General features: G+C 39.8%; 1 protein-coding gene across 1 annotated transcript in view; it reads left to right on the top strand.

Moving 5' to 3' along the window:
* ptprt (protein tyrosine phosphatase receptor type T) overlaps positions 1-7,442 on the top strand; it is a 318,930-nt gene extending 311,488 nt beyond the window's left edge. The window contains 2 exon segments of the mRNA XM_056395774.1: positions 3,704-3,839; positions 4,242-7,442. Coding sequence (XP_056251749.1) covers positions 3,704-3,839; positions 4,242-4,295 — 190 coding nt within the window. The 3' untranslated portion in view covers positions 4,296-7,442.
* Positions 7,443-21,780: the final 14,338 nt, after the last annotated feature.

Below are 21,780 nucleotides of genomic sequence, written 5' to 3' on the forward strand. Positions count from 1 at the left end.
GTCACAGCTCATTGGGCCAATCAGAATTGGCATTGATTTGCTTCCTGGAGCTGCTGTTGGAGTTTTGTTTGCTTTTCAGTGTTTTCTCTCTCTGTGTTTGTGAGAGAGAGAGAGAGAGAGAGAGAGAGAAATATAAAAGACACTAAGAACAAAAACAAATCTGTGGCTAATTAATTATAAATTATCTCTACATTTACATCTTCTGGGTTTTATTGATTATAGGCTGTATTTGGTGTAAAATCATCTGTCGATCAGTATTTTGCATCTGCTCACTAAAGGTTGAAGCAGTTTGTCGCTGAGCTTGAGCTGCCAGGTAAAAACACTGTAGAGAGACCGGTGGAGCTGAACTCAACTATTGACCCTCAGATACAGAATCAATAGTTAAATGCCTGTTGCCACGTACAAATAAAGTCAGTGACAGAGACACGTATCCCAGCTCCAATCAATCTGCCGCTCGGAGCCGTCGGCCTCGGACGTCAAACTCTGTCCGGAACAGACAAATGAGATATCCTTCATTTATTTCAAATTAAAAGTACAAAATGACAAAAATAGTTTTAGTTCTTTAAAGTGCATCTGTTATTTCACAATAAAATAAAAATGTGGTGAAACTTAAATAAAGACAAAATTACGCTTTTTTTTTGGCCATTTCATCTGTGAAAACAAGAGGCAAGTAAAAAAAAATGGGGATGTGATTTTTTTCAACAAAAATAAAAAACTCATCCTACAAAAAGAATTACTTTTTTAATTTTTTTAAATTTATTTATTTGTTTATTTATTTAATTATTTATTATTTATTTATTTTGGCAGGATCATTTTTCATTTTTTAAATTTATTTAAGTTGAAAATCCTGTTCATTTCAGGCTTCTGGAGGTTTTATACAGAAACAATAAAAACATGAAATAATGATCCCGACCAAAACAGAAAATAAAATTATTTTCACAGATGATAAAAAAAACCCCAAAAAAAACCCAAAAAACTAAAGTTATTATTATTCAGGGCTTCCGTACAAAAACCATTTAGGAACAAAACACCTTGGTTCAGTAATCTCCAGCTGCCCCGGCTGTCGCGTTTAACCGCACTAACTGTGAGTGACGGGGAAGTGAGCTTCCTCTGCTTCAGCCTCGCTGAATAATCAGCCGCAGCTATTGATTTCACAGACTCAGTAATACCGGAGATAAGGAGAAACATGATAGTTCAATCAGCAGCTGGTGAAATGGATTATTTTTCTGCTCCTCGCTCGGCCTGCAGGTCGGAGTCTGACGGCTCTTTAATGCTGAACACGTGTCTCATTCTCAGCACATCGCGGGGGGGGGGCAGTTAACGCAGCGATCTCTCTGCACTTTATTTATTTAAACCTACTGTACGAAAATATGAATTTTAGATTTTAGAGATATCGATCTGTCTCCTCATTAAAATGTTCCCAGCGTGCGGCAGCTCATGTCGTTGTTTTGTCAGAGTCTTTAGTTCTGAAAGGATTTTGGTCTCAATAATCTGATGAGCCTCCGAACGCCACCTGGATCTCTGACGGCTCCTTTCTTGCCCCATTCAACGTCTGTTTTCATGAGTGTCATGTTTCCAGATCCTGAATCCCAAATGAGAAGTTACCTCTGGGACATTTATCAGTTATAATTATAGTTATAATCCAAGTTGTGATAAAAAAAACTTTTCCTGTAAGCAGTCCCTAAACTCTTACCAGCTAAACCTCCAGTTCTAGGGGGAGAAACATACTCATCATGCAATCCACAAAACTTTGTCTGGACACATGTCGAGTTTTTGGTGATTTCAGGAGCTAAAAAAACATTTTTCTGCTTCATATAAATGAACATTTATTCACAGTTTGTTCGTCCATCAGCACTGACACAGAACCAAACCAGAAGCTTCAGCATGGACTGTTCTCTGGTGTAGGACGCAGCCGCACTGTTTCCAGAACCACAAGCTGCCGGTGCAGAGATCATCTGCAGCTTTAGTTCTTCTGCTTGTGGCCGTTTCTTTGGCCGTCGGCTGCTGCATGTTCCGACTGTCTGACTCTCAGACGCCGACGTTAATCAGCTGCCAAACGTCTCGTACACGTGCAAACAAACTGTGAAACTTATTCAGTCGCCTTGAGCCTCGCTGCCGCTTGAGTCTTGACCTGTCTTCTGCAATTTTGCTTCGTAATATTTATGTGTTTTAGCCCTGAGTCGTATCTCACAGTAGTGAAGAGAAATGTATGTTCTATTTTTTAAACTGAAGCAAGCACCAAAAAATTAATAAAAAAATGAAACTAACATGAGGTCAGGGGAGAAGTGCATAAGGAAAATCTTTGCATTTTAGATTCTACTCTAAAATATTAATATCCAAACCCAGTGTAATGAAGACCTGAGGTGTCGTGTCCGGTTCCAAAAAGAGATTTACATCTAAAAAAAATGTAATAAAACCTGATGAAAACCTGAATGAGAAATATAATATTTGTCTCTTTTAACCCTCTTTGCATTAAATTATAAGCAAAGAAAGAGGAAGAGCGGCGGCTGCGGCGGTGCTGGCATTGCTAACACAGAGCAGGTAGACGGTCTGTGAGTCTGTGACTGCTGCCACTCCACCTCTCAGCACCTGAATGTTTTATTCAGCCTGAATACTGAAGCAATTCAGCTGGAACCAGGTGAGACGGAGGAGTCTGGAGCTGTTTTCATGGTGGGTGGTTTGACTCCGGCCGGGGCGGAGCGCTGACTGCTGATTGGGGCGCACAGGCAGTAAACGCTCAGATATGTTTGCATCGCTGCGCCTTTGACCATTACAGGAAGTCCAGGAAAGAATGAAGAAGTCACATTTAAGTTGAAGGCGTGTTTTCAAATGTCTTCCATCCATTAGTGGAGCTCTTATACGTTTGCTCCGTGTAGTGACGTGTTCAGTCCGTCACTTCCTGTCATTCTTTGTCTCGTTCGTTTTCTCAACTTTTATTGTTGAAATTCTTTGACTTTCTCAAATGCTGCGTTCAGGAACCTGCACAGTGTGTACGGGAAGCCAATTGCTCCTCCTTTAATGGTCTTTTCAATGCATTTACAGAAACACCAAACAAGCAAAATGAAGTGCAATACAACAAATAAATAACTTTTCTGCATTATTTAACCCATGTAAGGTCATAAACACGTCCACAGACAAGTGAGTCTTTTTAATTTCTTTGCCTTCTGAAGTCAGATATCACTAAAACCTTTCAGCACAGTGACAACGAACTGACGCACTTATGAAGAGTAACCAGTCCTTTAACAATAACCTTTTACTTTACCTTTAAACCTGAAACCAGTCCTCAGACTTTAAATGCCATCACGACAAACAAAAACAAATCTCGCCTCTGAAAAACCCGTCCTGTTTCCACTTTTATTAGAATCGGCTGAAGCTAGTTTTGTCGGTTCAGGGTCGACCTCGGTGCGGCAGCTGCAGCAGAGCAGAGGCAGGAGGAAGAGGGCTGAAAGGAAACATTACATTTCAGAATAAACACATTTTGAAAAGCAGCGTTCAGGGTGATAACAGGGCGAAAACAAGTCCCTGCTGTTTTGTAAAGGAGAGAGTGAACATCTCTGACTCGTTTAACTTCAAAGGAACTGGTCTGAAAAGACTGTTTAATTCTTTCTATTCCTTTTTCTATTCTCTGTGTCATGCTGGAGGAGGATGATGATGATGATGATGTTTAATGATGATGAATATCTTCCTTCCTCCTCCTCTGCAGTACCGGCGGAGGGCGTTCAGGAACGTTCTGTGCCATCTGCAGCATCAACGAGATGATCCAGCAGCAGAACATCGTGGACGTTTTCCACACCGTCAAAACACTGAGGAACAACAAGACTAATATGGTGGAGACAATGGTGAGGACCCACGACACACGAACACAACACTGACACACACTGTATCAGGGTTAGGTGCAAGCATACGCTCACCCACCTGTCACTCAAAGAGGCCACGCCCTCAATCCTCCATAACTGTAGTCCTTAATAAAATGTAAACAGGTGAGTTATATAAACAGGTGTCATGAAGGAGGAAATTATCTCTAGAGACCAAAACAGTTTTTGTACCAGGCTGTAAACATGTTTATTTCTGCTGTAAAGTTGGACATTTTAACATGGGAGTCTATGGGGACTGACTCACTGTTGGAGCCAGACTCTAGTGGTCGTTAGAGGAACTGCAGCTTCTGGTTCTCCGGTGCTGGAAGGTCATTTTTGCACAGACTCTTTGACCTTTTGCTTTCCGTGCTTTTTGTCCCTCCACAGGAACAGTACAAGTTCTGCTACGAAGTGGCTCTGGAGGCGCTCAGCTCCTTCTGATTGGCTGCTGGCCAAAATTCTCTTTTCTGATTCGCCGTCGACGCTGCCTGTCATTCTCAACGCAACACTGGGACACGCAGGGAGCAGAAGTGCTTTGTGCTGAGCCCCGAACCCGACCAGTGAGCATGTGTGCCTGTGTGTGTGTGTGTGTGTGTGTGTGTGTGTGTGTGTGTGTGTGTGTGTGTGTGTGTGTGTGTGTGTGTGTGTATCTATACGTGTGCCTGTGACAACACCAACACACACAAACCTGTACAGAAGATGAAAAAAAAAAGCGACAAACATACACACTGGTGATTTAAGTGTGTGTGTGTGTGTGTGTGTGTGTGTGTGTGTTCGCTTCAGCGAAACTGGGGACTTTACACGCTTGTACAAAGAAAAAAGAAAAAATGATATGTTGAAAAAAAAAAACAAAATCAGATGTTTAAAAAAAAAACAAAAAAAGCGGCACTTTTTCCTTCTCTATCTCTCTTCTCTCTACTGGGCTGTGATGTGACTATTGTACAGTATTTCCTTTTTAGATATATTCTACGCCTTGAATGTTGTCTCCCTCTGAAGGCCGGACGCACACTGCAAGAGTTTAGCTCAAGTCGTCGTGACGCCTCGACTCGTGTTTACAGAGAGTCGTGAGAAAAGTGTTCGGTGGATGATTCAGGTTCTGGATCAAAGCAAAAACCCACAGACACTCGTTAATATTTCTGGTATTTTCCTTTGAGCTCGCAGCCTCGTTAGACGCTATGAAAGTTGTAATTCAACAACCAGCTACAAAAAAATTCTTCTGATTTATTTTTTTTTAAGTCATTTATAAATATATACGAAGTTCACGTTTACTGGGACAAATGGCTGCAAATACTGTTATAACAACAGTATTAATAAAACAATAGAACAAAATAAATCATGCTTTACCTTTAAGATGAAAGGCCGGCGGCACAAAACACAGTGAGTTCAGATTTTCCTTAAAGTTTGAGTTGAGGCTTCCTTAGAATAAAAAAGTTTTCTCCTTATCTTAGTCTCATACTGAAGGAATCACTTAGCAACTTAAATAAGGGAAAAAAAACTAAAGGTATGATCACCTGTACAGTTTCATGTCACATGATCTGTCCGGGGTCAGGGGTCGTCGAGGTGTTTCACGTCCACACATCAGCGAGTTTAAACGCTCTTGACTGTGTCGTATAAAGTTCCCGTTCACTTTGCTTTGATGCTGACGGCTCCCCAAACCTGGCAGCAAAACAACGGTCTCCACGGAAACAGTAGAATTTAACTGCCGTAAAATCTCTTTCACTGCTGCAAATGCGTTTAGTAAGGAAACCACCCCCCCCCCCCCCCAAGATAAGGAGAAATTAAACCTTCAGTGTCACAATTAAAAGTAGGAAACTAAAGGTGTTTTGTGCAGCTGGCCCCAGATGTTGTTGCCTCTGCTCCACTTATGTTTTTCCTTTGGGGCTGTGAGAAAAAAGTTTCACAGAAGAAGTTTTCTTTTTATTTATTTTATTTTATTTGATGGTTTTTCTGGAAAACCAATCTTGTCAAAACCTTATAGTGTGCATCCACCCTTACTGTAAATAAGATAAGACAACCACAGTCAAACAAACAAACAGACAAACATCACGTACCAGACACATTACAAATAAAGGTTTTTCATTTCAAAACACTATCACTTCAAAAGAAAAAGCTGTCAGTCATTTTCAGCATCAGTGATGATCAGAATCTTTTGTTACTACAAACTGTCCATTAAAACATGCTGTTAAAAAACAAATGATATATATATTTTTGCATATTGCACATTTATCTGACCCCGCCTCCAGAGAGACTGAATGAAATCAGCTGTGCAGTTATTCCAGAGGAAAAACTAAACGTAACTTATTCTACTTTTTTTCTACGTCTAGTTGGTTGATGTGGTTTTGAAAACTTGCTTTACCTTGAAAAAACCTGAAACTGCGATAAATTATTTACTGAAATCACGACTGGCCCAACTTATGCCTTCTTGGTTCTTGGTTTAGCTCAGCTCCATAAGCCAAACCGTGTTTGTATTTCCTGTGACACGCTCTGGATAAATATCAGAGAAGAAGAAGACGCTGGGGGATCAGACAGTTTCCCCAGCCTGCCATCTATCATTAAAATGAAACACAAAGACAAAGAGACAGGTCACGATTACTTTTCCTCTGCAAAGCCTCAAAAATTTGCTTTCCGCCGAGGTGAGCGGTCGACAGCCCGCAGGTCTTAACAGGAAATGATTTCAGATGGTGATCGACCCCGGGCGAATGAGGGTCAACGCGTCTGACAGTTCAGACGTCACCGCGGCTCAAAGGGACACGTGTTTGGAGAGCGGGAGATAATGAGAATTATACAGGAAGCGTCGCCTCATCTCCCCTCACGCCACCCGGCCTTTGACTTCCTCCGTCGTCTCGTTTAAAAGACGTGAAGGAAAAAAAAACGAAACCAAGCGCTCCTCTGAACTGTGCCGAGTCACGACGACTGTGAGGACATTGTAATATTTAGGGGATTCATGGACTATAACAGTCATAATGAACAGGACGAGTTTATATACGTCGATAATCTTTGGGGGAACAAAGATAAAAACCCATTATATAATTTGCTCTGACGTCAGCCGTCAGGTCGTACCAGCGGGTGTTAGTATTTGAGATTACCCAGTTTGGAACGATACCTGCTCGCAGCTTTCAGCGCTCGTGGCCAGAACCAGCATACTTGTGGAAAAAATGTCGTGGCAAACTTGTTCAGTCTGCGCTTCCCTTTTTCTTTTCTTCTCCTATCGCTGGAGTCCAGTCAGGCTCCTTAATGGACCTATCGAGACAAAGACGGTGTTGTATTGAAGACAATGTGAATGCCAGAAATGTTTATCTTTACCTTTTTATTTCCACTAAGGCTTTATTGTATTGGATCGGTTCATGGCCATTCATCTGTATTATACACTTTTTTTCTTTCTGGATTTTTTTCTTTTCTTTTTTCTTTCGTTGTTTTGTTTTTGTTTTGTTTTTTGTCCTAAATTTGTACATTTCTTTTTGTATAATTATTATTCTGATGATTATTTGTCTAGCAAAGTGTTGTTTAGATCTGGTGATGCCATTACCATTGGTTGTTTAGTTGTTTGAAATGTGGTTAACATGAAATAAAAGGGACCAAAATGTTGAACGTGATCTCGTCTCTGTTTCTAAAACCTTGAATATTGATGAAATGAACATTTCATGCATCAATGTGAAGCGTGTGATGGACAGTGAAAGATTCAACCGTAACCTTTTATACTTTTAAACATGGCTGCCATGCTGCTCCGTCCTGATGCCCAATCTGTCCGTCCGTATACTACGTCACCTTCAGTGGCGATCCCAGACGAAGCCCATCGAAGAACCCCCCCCCCCCACCACCTCACAAGCACACGAGTCCCCTGAACGCCTCACATGCAGACTCTCGGGAGAAGCTACAATTTTCATGTCACATTAAGGTTGTGTTGGACGGTACAATTTACCGATGTTCCCTCAACGCCTCACATGCAAGCGTTCGGTAGACTAGCTACAGCACACATGATCAGGGGCCCCCCAGTGCACAGTATAGTGTCTTTATGGGGAGTTTAAGTGGGTTTATGAGGGGCCATCGGGGGCCCCAACATTTGCCTGGTCCTTCCACTAGAGGTCACCTAACTAAACGTAACTATGACGACCTCTGGGCTCGTTTCTTACAGGAGGACGTCTCTTTATATTTAATTCTTTCCTCCACTGGTAACCAATGAGACGTAAGCAGACATTAGCTTTTAACCAATGAGAGACACAGCTAATAAACACCATGGTTAAAGAAGTAAAGGTCTACACACACACACACACACACACACACACACACACACACACACACACACACAATAACAGACACGTCTCGCCAACTTCTTTCTACTTAACTACTGTTCAGTCTGGAGACCTCCACCTTTTGTTTGCTCTCTACAACTCCCGAGCTCCCGTCATGATCCTTGAGCTGAAGAGACGAAAAGAAAAACACACACAGGTCTTTATAGGCTGATGTTTCTCTCTCTCTCTCTCTCTCTCTCTCTCTCTAATCAATCAGAGTCGGTGATGAACGCAGCTCCAAGCCAACGGCCTCATCCTTTATTTAGCTGGTTGATTCCCAAGGAGCTCATAAATATGCATGAGCCTGCGATTAGCATAGGCACCAAGGACAGGGCCTGTACCTTGGCATTATGACGATCAATCAGAAACACTAAGGGGCTCCTCGGAGGGAAGCTGTCTGTCAGCTCGGCTTTGGCCCGACTTGATGCTCGCACACACATCAAATAAAAAAAGAAAAAGGTACGCTCAAAGCATACATAACGCTCCGACACACACATCACACACACACGTCTGAGGGAAGGGTGCATCTACACACACACACACACACATATTGGGAGAGAGGGAGGGAAAAAGCACACGAAGCTTCCGTGTACACACCTGAAGGCACAGACAAGGCGCACACACACACACACACACACACACACACGGATGTTCACACAGACACAGAGCCGACGTCAGCGTGCATCATTTGTCTCATGTTCTTTACTCTCTCTTTCTCCCTCTCTGTCTCCCTCTCTCCCTCTCTCGCTCTCTCCCTCTCTCTCTCTCTCTCCCTCTCACTCTCTCCCTCTCTCTCTCTCTGTCTCCCTCTCTCACTCTCTCCCTCTCTCTCTCTCCCTCTCTCTCTCTCCCTCTCTCTCTGTCTCTCTGTCTCTGCTTCCTCTCTCTCTCTCCCTCTCTCTCTGTCTCTCCCTCTCTCTCTCTCTCTGTCTCTGCTTCCTCTCTCTCTCTCTCTGTCTCTCTCTCCCTCTCTCTCTCCCTCTCTGTCTCCCTCTCTCTCTCTCTCCCTCTCTCGCTCTCTCCCTCTCTCCCTCTCTCTCTCTCTCTCTCTCTCTCTCTCTCTCTCTCTCACCCTCTTTATTTCAGAACTCAGTTTGTAATGAGTTTGAAGAATTGGTCCGTTTCATTTGCTCTCACTGACACGTCATTATCAGGGGGAGGGAGGGAGGTGGGGGAGGGTTCGGGAGGGGTGGGGGGGGTGGGGGGGGGGGACTGAACTGATATATATTTTCCACTCTAACAGGGTTATTGTTATAATTTCTCCCGGACAACTTGTAACGAGGTTATCTGGTGTCACATCTCCATGTGCTGCATTCACAGATGGGTCTGTTTACTGTGGCCTTCGTACATTTATCCTGCATCCAGTGACAGCTACAGTCAGACCCCCCCCCCCCTTTTTGTTTGTGACATGCTTTAACTGCTCTCTCCTGCTGCAGTCCCACTTGTTTAAACAAAACATCCTGGTTGGGAGCGATGTCTGGCCCGAGACATGAACACGTCTACGTTGCTTTTACAACCACATGACGTGACTTTAGGATTTGAATGCGAACTCTGGAGTGTTTTTACATTGACACTGTGATTAACTGTGGGAGTGGAAACCTGTGCAGGTGTGCTCAGCTCATAAGACTATGTCACCTTTTCTGCATGGTATGAAAGGAACAGCTGGAATGAAAGTGAATCACGTCACGTGTTTCTCCTGAAGACACAAGAAGCCGTGACCTTAACACAAACAGACAGCTCATTTACCTTTTCTGTGTCTGTAAATCCATGCCGTCGCTCCACCGGCGCCGCTAGCGAGGGGAGGCTAACGAGATGCTAAGTCGTGCGTGACCCAGGGCGCAATCCATCAGCTCCACTCTCATTCACTGCTGTTTGGCTTTCTGTGGAGTTGGACACAAAATGAAGACATATGGGAAATCTCCACACCTGTGCCGAGGAAGAGGATGGGCGGGAGTGAAGATTTGCTGCAGAACGGCACAATCAGGAAAAAAAAAGCCTTTGTTGTTTTCACCACGACCTTCGTACATGCGCCTGAAAGAAGCACAGAGGCCCAGAGGCTTGAAACAGTGTCATGAACTCCTGTGCGCTACAAGGATTTGTGTTGATGATTCTTTTAAAATACTCTTTTATTCGTTGGTGCTGAAAGTGACGCCTCATTTAAAGTGTTTTTGCAAAGTGTGAAATAAGCAGGTACGTTATTATTGCTGCATTTGTATTTCATACATCAGTTTGTATTTGACGTTCACAGTGTAAAGAACTTCTTGAATTAATCTGAATTCGCTGGTGCAAACAAACATGATGGAGAAAAATGTCAAAATAATTATAAATGGAGGAAGAATTTAAAATCAGTCTGAGATTCAAGGCTGGAGACTGAGGAACTGATAAACCTGCTGCTTATTACTGGCAGAGCTGCAAAACCTGACATCACTGCTGGTTTTCAGTTTAGTTGCTGAACCTGAAAGTAATCAGAGCGGCAGCTGAGTTCATATTAAGGAGCCGTCTGGATGATGCTGCATGTCTGGAAAGCAAAGGTGTTAAAGTTCTCAGCTCTGTAACCTTGGCCTGGAAGAGCCGCAGCTGAACGATATCAGAGGAGAAATTTATTCTAAAAAAAAAAAGGAGGATTTTTTTGGCTGAACTTTCCAGCGTTTGAATCACTGATTTGACTTTAAATAAGAATAATAAGTTCAGAATTTGGCTGCAAATTCTCAGAGAGTAATACAACTTTAAAGCAGTGTGCTTTGGTTTCGTGGCGTCGAGCGAACAGCTCTCATGAAACAGACTTTACATTCCTCTCTGACTTAATTCACCGTCAGTGAAATAGTTTTCTCTCCCGTCATCCGGTGTTCTGCTCCACGCTACGAAACACATCCTGCTCTTCCCTGACGCACTGTAGCACAGATTCTCTGAAATCACACACAGATTATCTTTAGTAAACCAATTCTTTTTTATTGTGCACATCTGCAGGGTAACAAGGACACTGATGAGAACCACATTAAAACTGCTTTTAACACTGATATCCGGTTGACTGGGGGGAATGAAACGCAGCATTGTCCAAATCAGAAATCAAAGAGTCTCATGAAGAAGCTGGAAATAAAAGGATTTGTCCGTTAAGACCAAGCTGCTGCAGCTGCTGCGTCCCACACCTATGCACCACTGTGAACTCTACTGAAGGACAAGGCAGCTAATTGGATGTAATGAAGTTAAAGTGGAGAGCAGTCTCTCTGAGTCTTTTTGCTGACTGGTCTTTAAAAATCACCAAAGGCGGGAGAGGGGAGGTGAGGACAGATATAAAGGAGAGGGGAATGGGGGGGGGGGGGGGCATTTGGAAATTTAAAAAAGTTGGAAATGAACTGCAGTGGGATGAAGATGAATATGGTGAAGACTCGACATCAGTAAAGATACACAGAGATGGTGAAACAGGACTCGGCTGTGACGCATTAATAATGAAGCTCCAAATTAAACTCCAGTCTTTTATCTTCCAAATGTCATGATTTGGTGAAGGCCGCCGCCGCCGCTGTTCCACAAGAGTCGGCTAATTGGTTTCCCAGTGGCGCTGAATATTGCTGGAGGTTCAGACACCTTCGACTTTTCTCTTTCTTCAATGTCAAGTTGAACCAAAAAAGGACAGAACATGACTTTAAACCCGTCTATGAGTTCTGTTCATGTCCAGTTACTCTGCTGCAGCGATTCAGCTTCAGCTGTGATCGTGGTCAGTGCAAATGAATCATGTTATTGTGGTTTCATATATATATATATATATATATATATATATATATGAAGGAAATGACATGATATGTTGTTTCCCTGAACGCCTCACATGCAGACTGTCGGTACACTACAGCACACGTTCTCGGGGCCCCGGCTCAGGGGGGTTTTGGAGCAGCGGCGGTGAACTGTGTAGTGTCTTCATGGGAGGTTTAAGGGGGTTTATAACTGTCATTGCAAAATGTGCCAATATGTGGGGCCGTCGGGGGGCCCCTTTTTTCCCTAAACTTTGTCCCGGTTCTTCTCTCCTGGCGCTGCAGCCTCTCACACTGTGAACATTGAGGGTGTGGAGCTTTTCCCTTTAACAGCAGCATCCTGCATCATACACATGTTGACAAGTGGAACTAATTTATTTTTTAATGACTTTGGCTTATTTAATAATGACCACAGTGTTCGCTTCACTTCCCCTGCTTTCCTACATGAGGATATTGAATGAAAATCCCTCACAGTCATTTTCTATTAGTTCTCGTGTAAAGTGCAGTAACATGAGTCTGACTGTTTTAAGTGCTCTGTAAATAGTTTTTACTCGACTTCCACTTTGTCCTCGCGCTGCTTCCTGCCACCCAGCACCACAATGAGCTTGTTAACAGAATAACAGTAATTAATTTGCAGACGCGTTATCTGATGTTTTGACTCCGTACTCTCATTACACTGGATCTGGGTAGAGCGAAGAGAACGGCTGGTCCGGTCAAGTGCTACCCCCAGGAAGGCAATTAATCAAGACAGAAGGTCAAAGTGAACGCCGCTGTACAAGTCTGTGCAGAGTGTTTTGCAGATGAAGGCGGTGTAAATGTCTCACCATCTAATGAAACGAGAAAAATCTTTTTTGTCTCTTTTCAGTTTAGGAAACTCACAGAGTGACGAGGTGAGAGTAATTACCTCGGACAGAACAAATGAAAGCAGCGAACACTGTTCTGAGGTCGCACTTCTTAACTGTCGAGGTCGCACCTTTATTGTTAAAGAAAACCATCATCATAAAGTATTTCTGAGACGCCACTAAACTCTTTAGAAAAGACTTCCATACGTTCACACAGTGTGTCCAGAGTCTGTTCAGCCGTCAGTCAAATTCAAGTCTGAAACTGAGTGTTGTTTTCCCGCTGAAATGTTTTCCACATTCTGCACAATGAGCCATTAACGTCATGTTGGACAAGTTGTATCCAGTTATTGTAAAACACATAATAACTCCGCTCTTATGTAAAGATTGATTAATTTATTATCACCTAATAGGCCCTAATGAAACTCGTCAGTCATGTTAATTTAATAACAACCATTTACTGCATATTCGACATATGACTGTGACTGTAGCCGCTCAGCTCCGTTAGCTTCATGCTTCATGTGATCTTTCTCTAACTGATTGTTCTGCCTCTCTCCGGCTCTCATCCTCCTCCGCAGATGTTTCTGTGCTCTGTCGACCTTCAGACCAGCTGATAGCTTCACATACGTTAAGCAAGTCAACACACAGGCGCACAATCCTGACACCTGTTTCACAGAAATCATCAAATGTCCATCAGTTCAAAGGACAAACAAACACACACTGACTGACAGCAGCTCGTGAGACTCAGCTGATGACGATGCTGCTCCTGCAGGAGGAGGAGTCACTACGTTTTGGAAAGCGAGACATGATTCCCCACATGACACGATGAGGAAAGTCCTGCTGCACCGTCACTAATGATAAATGCATGTGTGTGTCTTCTTACAGAACATTATGATGTCACAAGGAAGTTGACCTTTGACACTATGGGTGTGAAACGTCATCACTTTACCCTGTTAGGCATAATCGTAGCTAATTGGCGTATGACTTTGTGAGGTCAGAATGTCCTTGACCTTTGACCTTTGAGTGTGAACATGAGTTCATGAGTCACACGAGAACCGTAGGAAAAAGGAAAAAGTAGCGACGCACCGGTTGAGTTAACAGCAGAGATGTTGCCATGCTGAGTCGCGGTTCGTCTGTTAGTTTCACTGGAATCAGCCAAAGTGTCTCCGCTCTGTAGTTATCTGCATTGTTAAGAGCTGACAGCGGCGCCGATTATTATTCAGGCAAACTGTCTGCAAACGGAGCTTCTCGACAGGGCTTTGGGCAGAGTTCATTGACTCCTATTAAGGAGCTCAGTATCACAGCGCACATGCGGCCAGACTTATTCAGTGTCAGGGAAGTGAAAGCGGAGGCCTTTGTGTGGTGTGGATGTGTGCGACTGACTCCAACACTAATTTCAGAGTGCTTACTTAGACTCGCCAAGCTTAACGGAGCACATTAGCCTGTGGAGGAATCCTTCTGTGGTAATTATGGCTTAGAAAGACAGAGTGTGTGTGTGTGCGTGTGTGTGTGTGTGTGTGTGTGTGTGTGTGTGTGCGTTTCTGTGCATGGGTATTCAGTGTGTCAGGAGGGGTGGGGGTCAAGAGACTGTGATGGAAAGAAAGGAAGAGAGAAAAGGGGAAAAAAGGATAGTTAGAAGAAGAGATTTAAGGGCTGTGGATGAAGAGAGACTGAGAGTTTAACAACATGTGATCCGGTCGTGCAGGAGAAGCAGCTGCATCGTTTCTTTTCTGCAGCTTCGGCTCCTCAAATGAATCAATAACTATTTCTGTTTCACTTGGGTCCGTTCTGTCGGGAGTTTTTCAGACGATTCCTTTTGTGACTCACCTCTCAGGCTGGTTCATAAAGGTCAGTGAACCTGCAGCTTATGACTGTACAACGCTGCACGGTTACATTTGCAAACTGCCCTCTCTCTGGTCTGGTGCGAGCTGCATTATGTTCACACCATCCTGTGAATCCGTCTCACAGCTCGAAACGAAAAGACAGACAAGGGAACGAAGGAAGAAGAGAGAGGGAAGGACGAAGAGGTTAGCATGCAGATAAATGTGTCAGAATGTTTTTTGCTTTTTTGAACATTAACAACAGACTTTTAAAGAGGCGGTACATGTAGCATTTCATAAAGATTCATATTTCATTATCAGCTGTAGGAGATCTGTGTGGTGCTGGTTCCTTCAAAGTTAAAGTTAAGGTTGATGTATTTTCTCAGTCTCTGCACAAGAATATTCTGGAATTAATTCAAAATAACTACAGCACCGCAGGTAACGAACGTCCATGCAAAATAAATGAATCAAATCAAGAATATTCAGACAATATTCAACCAGGTGAAGAAGAAAAGGGAAAGGACGGAGGAGGAGTGTGAAGTAAATTATAACAATCATCACATCATTCATATGATCAGGCCGGACTTCTTCATGAGTTATTTATCGTTGCTTTACAAGTAATGGAATGAAATATGTTGCACAATACGCTACACATGTATTTTCCTATGTCAAGGTTGGAGTATGAATACAACAATACGTGATGCTCGTGTCGAACAGTCACACATGATGTTTGTTTTATGGATTTATAATAAACAGTATGAACCCGAGTCAAACAGGGAAGTTCGGACAAAGTCTTCGTGGGGATTCTGTCATGTTCTAAAGTTTGATGGGACCCACATGCAGAAAATAAAAAGGAGGATTGATGGAAAAAGATGTTTTGATAACAAAAAAGAAAACCAGGCAGGAAACACTCAGAATGTCACTGGTGTGTGTGTTTTTTTTTTTTAAACCAATTGATGTGTACTTGTGTATTTTATCAATCTGTGGAAAATCTAATGGACAATAAAAAATCTTCTTTCTATCATTGCGTCGATCGACAAACATGTTGATTTGGACCACTTGACAGCGCACTTACAGGCTGCTGTTTGGTTGCCGTGTCTGCCCCTGGGTATCACCATAACTTTTTCCACACACACACACATACACACAAACACACACACACACACACACACACCCAGAGGGGTTAAATAAGCTCAGTGTGTGCTCACTGCAGAGCAGCGAGTGCAGCAGAGGGAACCAAACATCAGAGGGCCTGTTAACGCGCCAAGGAGCATTTTGTCTCTTCAAACGACTCGGAGAACACCAGACAAAATGACTCAGGCTCTCCTCAAAAAGCAGCTGGAGAAAAAGAGATGTTCAGCACTTTAGAGGGAATTTTATATCAGACAAACCTAATCTAATGCTCCACTCTTGTTTCGAAACTTCAAACTGCGACGGCAATTTATTCTGATGAGGCGGGATCTGAGTGAGAGCATGGGAACACATAAAATACAGAAAGAAGACGCTGACAGAAGCCTGCTATTATTTTCTTCAGGCCGACTGCTTCCATCTTTAATGTGGATAGATAGATAGATAGATAGATAGATAGATAGATAGATAGATAGATAGATAGATAGATGCCAATTTACTATTTGACAACATCAAAAAGCAGAACAGCGTCCTGCGCACACGGCTGATCTGCGACAGAAAATAAGCTGAAAACGGTGAGTGGCAGCAGTGAGACAAGCTCCACTCGTCAGCTGACTGTTGGACACGAAGAGGCAATTACAGTTTAACCCACAGACTGGCCGGATGCAGAGAGGTAAAGAAAACATGTTGTGACTGGCAGAGCAGGAGGAAGCCAGACGGAGTGATGGAGCGGTGTGTCAGTGTGATAAAAAGCAGCCTGTAAACAGCTGCCACTGCTCTGCACAAATCCACTGGAGAGGAATGAGTGGTAATGTGGCAGAAAGAGTGTGTATTCGTGTGTGTGTGTGTGTGTGTGTGTGTGTGTGTGTGTGTGTGTGTGGTGGGGAAATGTTTGTGACATATTATTGACAATCAAATTATCAGTATGTTTGTTTTGGTTGTGTAATGTACAGTAAACCTCTGGGAGAACTGCTGCGTCCCAGAACAACAGAAGTAAATTGAATTCTGTTTATTGTTTTCAAAGGTTTGAAAAATGACATTTAAAAATTCAATATCTCGTGTATGAAAGGTTTTGAGCATTTTATGACTGAAGCATGAAAGTTTGTTCAGTGTTTGGAGGCATTTTAAATGTGACCTCTGGGACCAGACGGAGGGTGAACAAATTTCAGGCTGTCACTTCCAAATCGGTAGACGTCAATTATGTGTCATTTTTGTGATCTCATTACACATAGATTACAAAGATCTACTGTAAAGTTTTAATGATGTAGTTTGGTTTAGTTTAGTTTATTGTACACATTTTTAAACCCAACTATACTATAACGTTTTGTGACTTACAATAACATTTTTATGCCTTACTGTACTGTGAATTTATTTATTTAAAACTGAAGCCTTTTGATGACATTTTTTGATGTTCTTAGGCCATACTGTACTATGATGTTTTATGCCTTATTACACTATGACTTTTTATGCTTTATTAAACTATGACATTTTATGCCTTACTATAATATGACTTTTTATACCTTAGTAAACTATGAAGTTTTATGCTTTACTGTACTATGACTTTTTATGCCTTACTATAATATGACTTTTTATACCTTAGTAAACTATGAAGTTTTATGCTTTACTGTACTATGACTTTTTATGCCTTACTATAATATGACTTTTTATACCTTAGTAAACTATGAAGTTTTATGCTTTACTGTACTATGCTGTTTTGTGCATTATTATAATGAGTTTTTATGCATTACTATACTATGACTTTTTATGCCTTACTATGATATGGGTTTTAATGCTTTACTATACTATGACGTTTTTTTTAACATTTTTATTACTCACTATACTATGACATTTTTTGACAGTTTTATACCTTACTATACTATGATGTTTATTGACATTTTTATGCCTTAATATACTATGAAGTTTTTTGACATTTTTATGCCTTACTATATTATGAGATTTTTATGTCTTAATATAATATGACGTTTTTTGATAATCTTTATACCTTACTATACTATGACGTTTTTATGCCTTACTATACTATGACGTTTTTTGGCATTTTTCTGCCATATTATACTAAGATCTTTTTTGGCATTTTTATGCCTTACTATACTATGACGTTTTTATGACCTTTTATGCCTTAATATACTATGATGTATTTTTGACATTTTATGCCATGATATATTATGACGTTTTTTGACATTTTTATGCTTAATTATATTATTTCAGATCATGCCTGAACATACTATGACGTTTTTATGACATTTTATGCCTTAATACACCATGATGTTTTTTGTAATTTTTCTGCCATACTATACTAAGATCTTTTTTGGCGTTTTTATGGCTAATTATATTATTTTGTCCAATGCCTGACCATACTGTAATGTTTTTATGACCTTTTATGCCTTAATGTACTATGATGTATTTTTGACATTTTATGCCATACTATACTATGACGTTTTTTGTCATTTTTCTGACATACTATACTAAGATCTTATTTGGCATTTTTATGGCTAATTATATCATTTCGTCTCGTGCCTGACCATACTATAACGTCTTTATGAACTTTTATGCCTTAATATATTATGATGTATTTTTGACATTTTATGCCATACTATACTATGACGTTTTTTTGAAATTTTTTTGCCATGCTATACTAAGATCTTTTTTGGCATTTTATGGCTAATTATATTATTTTTTCTCATGCCTAACCATAATATAACGTTTTTATGAACTTTCATGTCTTAATATACTATGGTGTATTTTTGAAATTTTTCTGCCATACTATACTAAGATCTTATGTGGTTTTTTTTTATGCCTAATTATATTATTTTGGTACATGCCTTGACATACTATGACATTTTTATGACCTTTTATGCCTTATTATAATATGATGTATTTTTGACATTTTATGCCATACTATACTATGACGTTTTTCGTCATTTTTCTGCCATACTATACTAAGATCTTATTTTGCATTTTTATGGCTAATTATATTATTTCATCTCATTCCTTGACATACTATGACGACTTTATGACCTTTTATGTCTTAATATACTATGATGTATTTTTGATATTTTATGCCATACTGTACTATGACGTTTTTTTGAAATTTTTTTGCCATGCTATACTAAGATCTTTTTTTGGCATTTTTATGGCTAATTGTATTATTTCGTTTCATGCCTTGAAATACTATGACGATTTTATGACCTTTTATGCCTTAATGTACCATGACGTTTTTTTTTTTTACATTTTTCTGCCAAATTATACTAAGATCTTTTTTGGCATTTTTATGTCTAATTATATCATTTCGTCTCATGCCTCACCATACTATAACGTCTTTATGAACTTTTATGCCTTAATATATTATGATGTATTTTTGACATTTTATGCCATACTATACTATGACGTTTTTCGTCATTTTTCTGCCATATTATACTAAGATCTTATTTGGCATTTTTATGCCTAATTATATTATTTCGTGTCATGCCTGACCATACTTTAACGTCTTTATGAACTTTTATGCCTTAATATACTATGATGTATTTTTGACATTTTTCTGCCATACTATACTAAGATCTTATTTGGTTTTTTTTATGCCTAATTATATTATTTCGGCTCATGCCTTGACATACTATGACGTTTTTATGACCTTTTTTGCCTTAATATACTATGTTGTATTTTTGATATTTTATGCCATACTATACTATGACGTTTTTTGTCATTTTTCTGCCTAATTATATTATTTCGGCTCATTAGTTGACATACTATGACGTTTTTATGACCGTTTATGCCTTAATACACTATGATGTATTTTTGACATTTTATGCCATTTTTCGTCATTTTTCTGCCATACTATACTAAGATCTTATTTGGCATTTTTATGGCTAATTATGTTATTTCGTTTCATTCCTTGACATACTATGACAATTTTATGACCGTTTATGCCTTAATACACTATGATGTATTCTTGAAATTTTTCTGCAATACTATACTAAGATCTTATTTGGCATTTTTTTTTAAAGTATATTTTTTGGGCTTTTTATGCCTTTATTTGACAGTATAGTGGAGAGAGACAGGAAACGGGGAGGCAGAGAGAGGGGGAATGACATGCAGCGAAAAGGCCGTCTGATGCGGGATTCGAACCGGGGCCGACTGCAGCGAGGACTGGCGCCTGCTTAGACCACTACGCCACACGACACCCCTTATTTTTTCATTTATGTGCCTAATTATATTACTTTGTATCATTCCTTGACATACAATGATGATTTTATGGCCTTTTTTTGCCTTAATATACTATGTTGTATTTTTGACATTTTATGCCATACTATACTATGACGTTTTTTTGACATTTTTTTGCCATGCTATACTAAGATCTTATTTTGCATTTTTATGGCTAATTGTAGTATTTCATTTCATTCCTTGACATACTATGACAATTTTATGACCGTTTATGCCTTAATATACTATGTTGTATTTTTGACATTTTATGCCATACTATACTATGACGTTTTTTTAAATTCTTTTTGCCATGCTATACTAAGATCTTTTTTTGGCATTTTTATGGCTAATTGTATTATTTCGTCTCATGCCTGACCATACTATAACGTTTTTATGAACTTTCATGCCTTAATGTACTATGATGTATTTTTGACATTTTATGCCATACTATACTATGACGTTTTTTTTTTATTTTTCTGCCTAATTATATTATTTTGGCACATGCCTTGACATACTATGACGTTTTTATGACCTTTTATGCCTTATTATAAAATGATGTATTTTTGACATTTTATGCCATACTATACTATGATGTTTTTCGTCATTTTTCTGCCATACTATACTAAGATCTTATTTTGCATTTTTATGGCTAATTATATTATTTTGTCCAATGCCTGACCATACTGTAACGTTTTTATGACCGTTTATGCCTTAATATACTATGATGTTTTTTGTCATTTTTCTGACATACTATACTAAGATCTTATTTGGCATTTTTTTTTAAATTATATTTTTTGGGCTTTTTATGCCTTTATTTGACAGTATAGTGGAGAGAGACAGGAAACGGGGAGGCAGAGAGAGGGGGAATGACATGCAGCGAAAAGGCCGTCTGATGCGGGATTCGAACCGGGGCCGACTGCAGCGAGGACTGGCGCCTGCTTAGACCACTACGCCACACGACACCCCTTATTTTTTCATTTATGTGCCTAATTATATTACTTTGTATCATTCCTTGACATACAATGATGATTTTATGGCCTTTTTTTGCCTTAATATACTATGTTGTATTTTTGACATTTTATGCCATACTATACTATGACGTTTTTTTGAAATTTTTTTGCCATGCTATACTAAGATCTTTTTTTGGCATTTTTATGGCTAATTGTAGTATTTCGTCTCATGCCTGTCCATACTATAACGTTTTTATGACCTTTTATGCTTTATTATACTATGACGTTTTTTAACATTTTTCTGCCATACTATACTAAGATCTTATTTGGCATTTTTATGCCGAATTATATTACTTTGTCTCATTCCTTGACATACTATGACGATTTTATGACCTTTTATGCCTTTTATGCCTTAATGACGTTTTTTTTTTACATTTTTCTGCCATATTATACTAAGATCTTTTTTGACATTTTTATGGCTAATTATATCATTTCGTCTCATGCCTGACCATACTATAACGTTTTTATGAACTTTTATGCCTTAATATATTATGATGTATTTTTGACATTTTATGCCATACTATACTATGACGTTTTTCGTCATTTTTCTGCCATATTATACTAAGATCTTATTTGGCATTTAATGCCTAATTATATTATTTCGTCTCATGCCTGACCATACTTTAACGTCTTTATGAACTTTTATGCCTTAATATACTATGATGTATTTTTGACATTTTTCTGCCATACTATACTAAGATCTTATTTGGTTTTTTTTATGCCTAATTATATTATTTTGGCTCATGCCTTGACATACTATGACGTTTTTATGACCTTTTTTGCCTTAATATACTATGTTGTATTTTTGACATTTTATGCCATACTATACTATGACGTTTTTTTGAAATTTTTTTGCCATGCTATACTAAGATCTTTTTT

The sequence above is a fragment of the Seriola aureovittata genome, chromosome 2, assembly GCF_021018895.1.
Source record: "Seriola aureovittata isolate HTS-2021-v1 ecotype China chromosome 2, ASM2101889v1, whole genome shotgun sequence".
NCBI lineage: Eukaryota > Metazoa > Chordata > Actinopteri > Carangiformes > Carangidae > Seriola > Seriola aureovittata.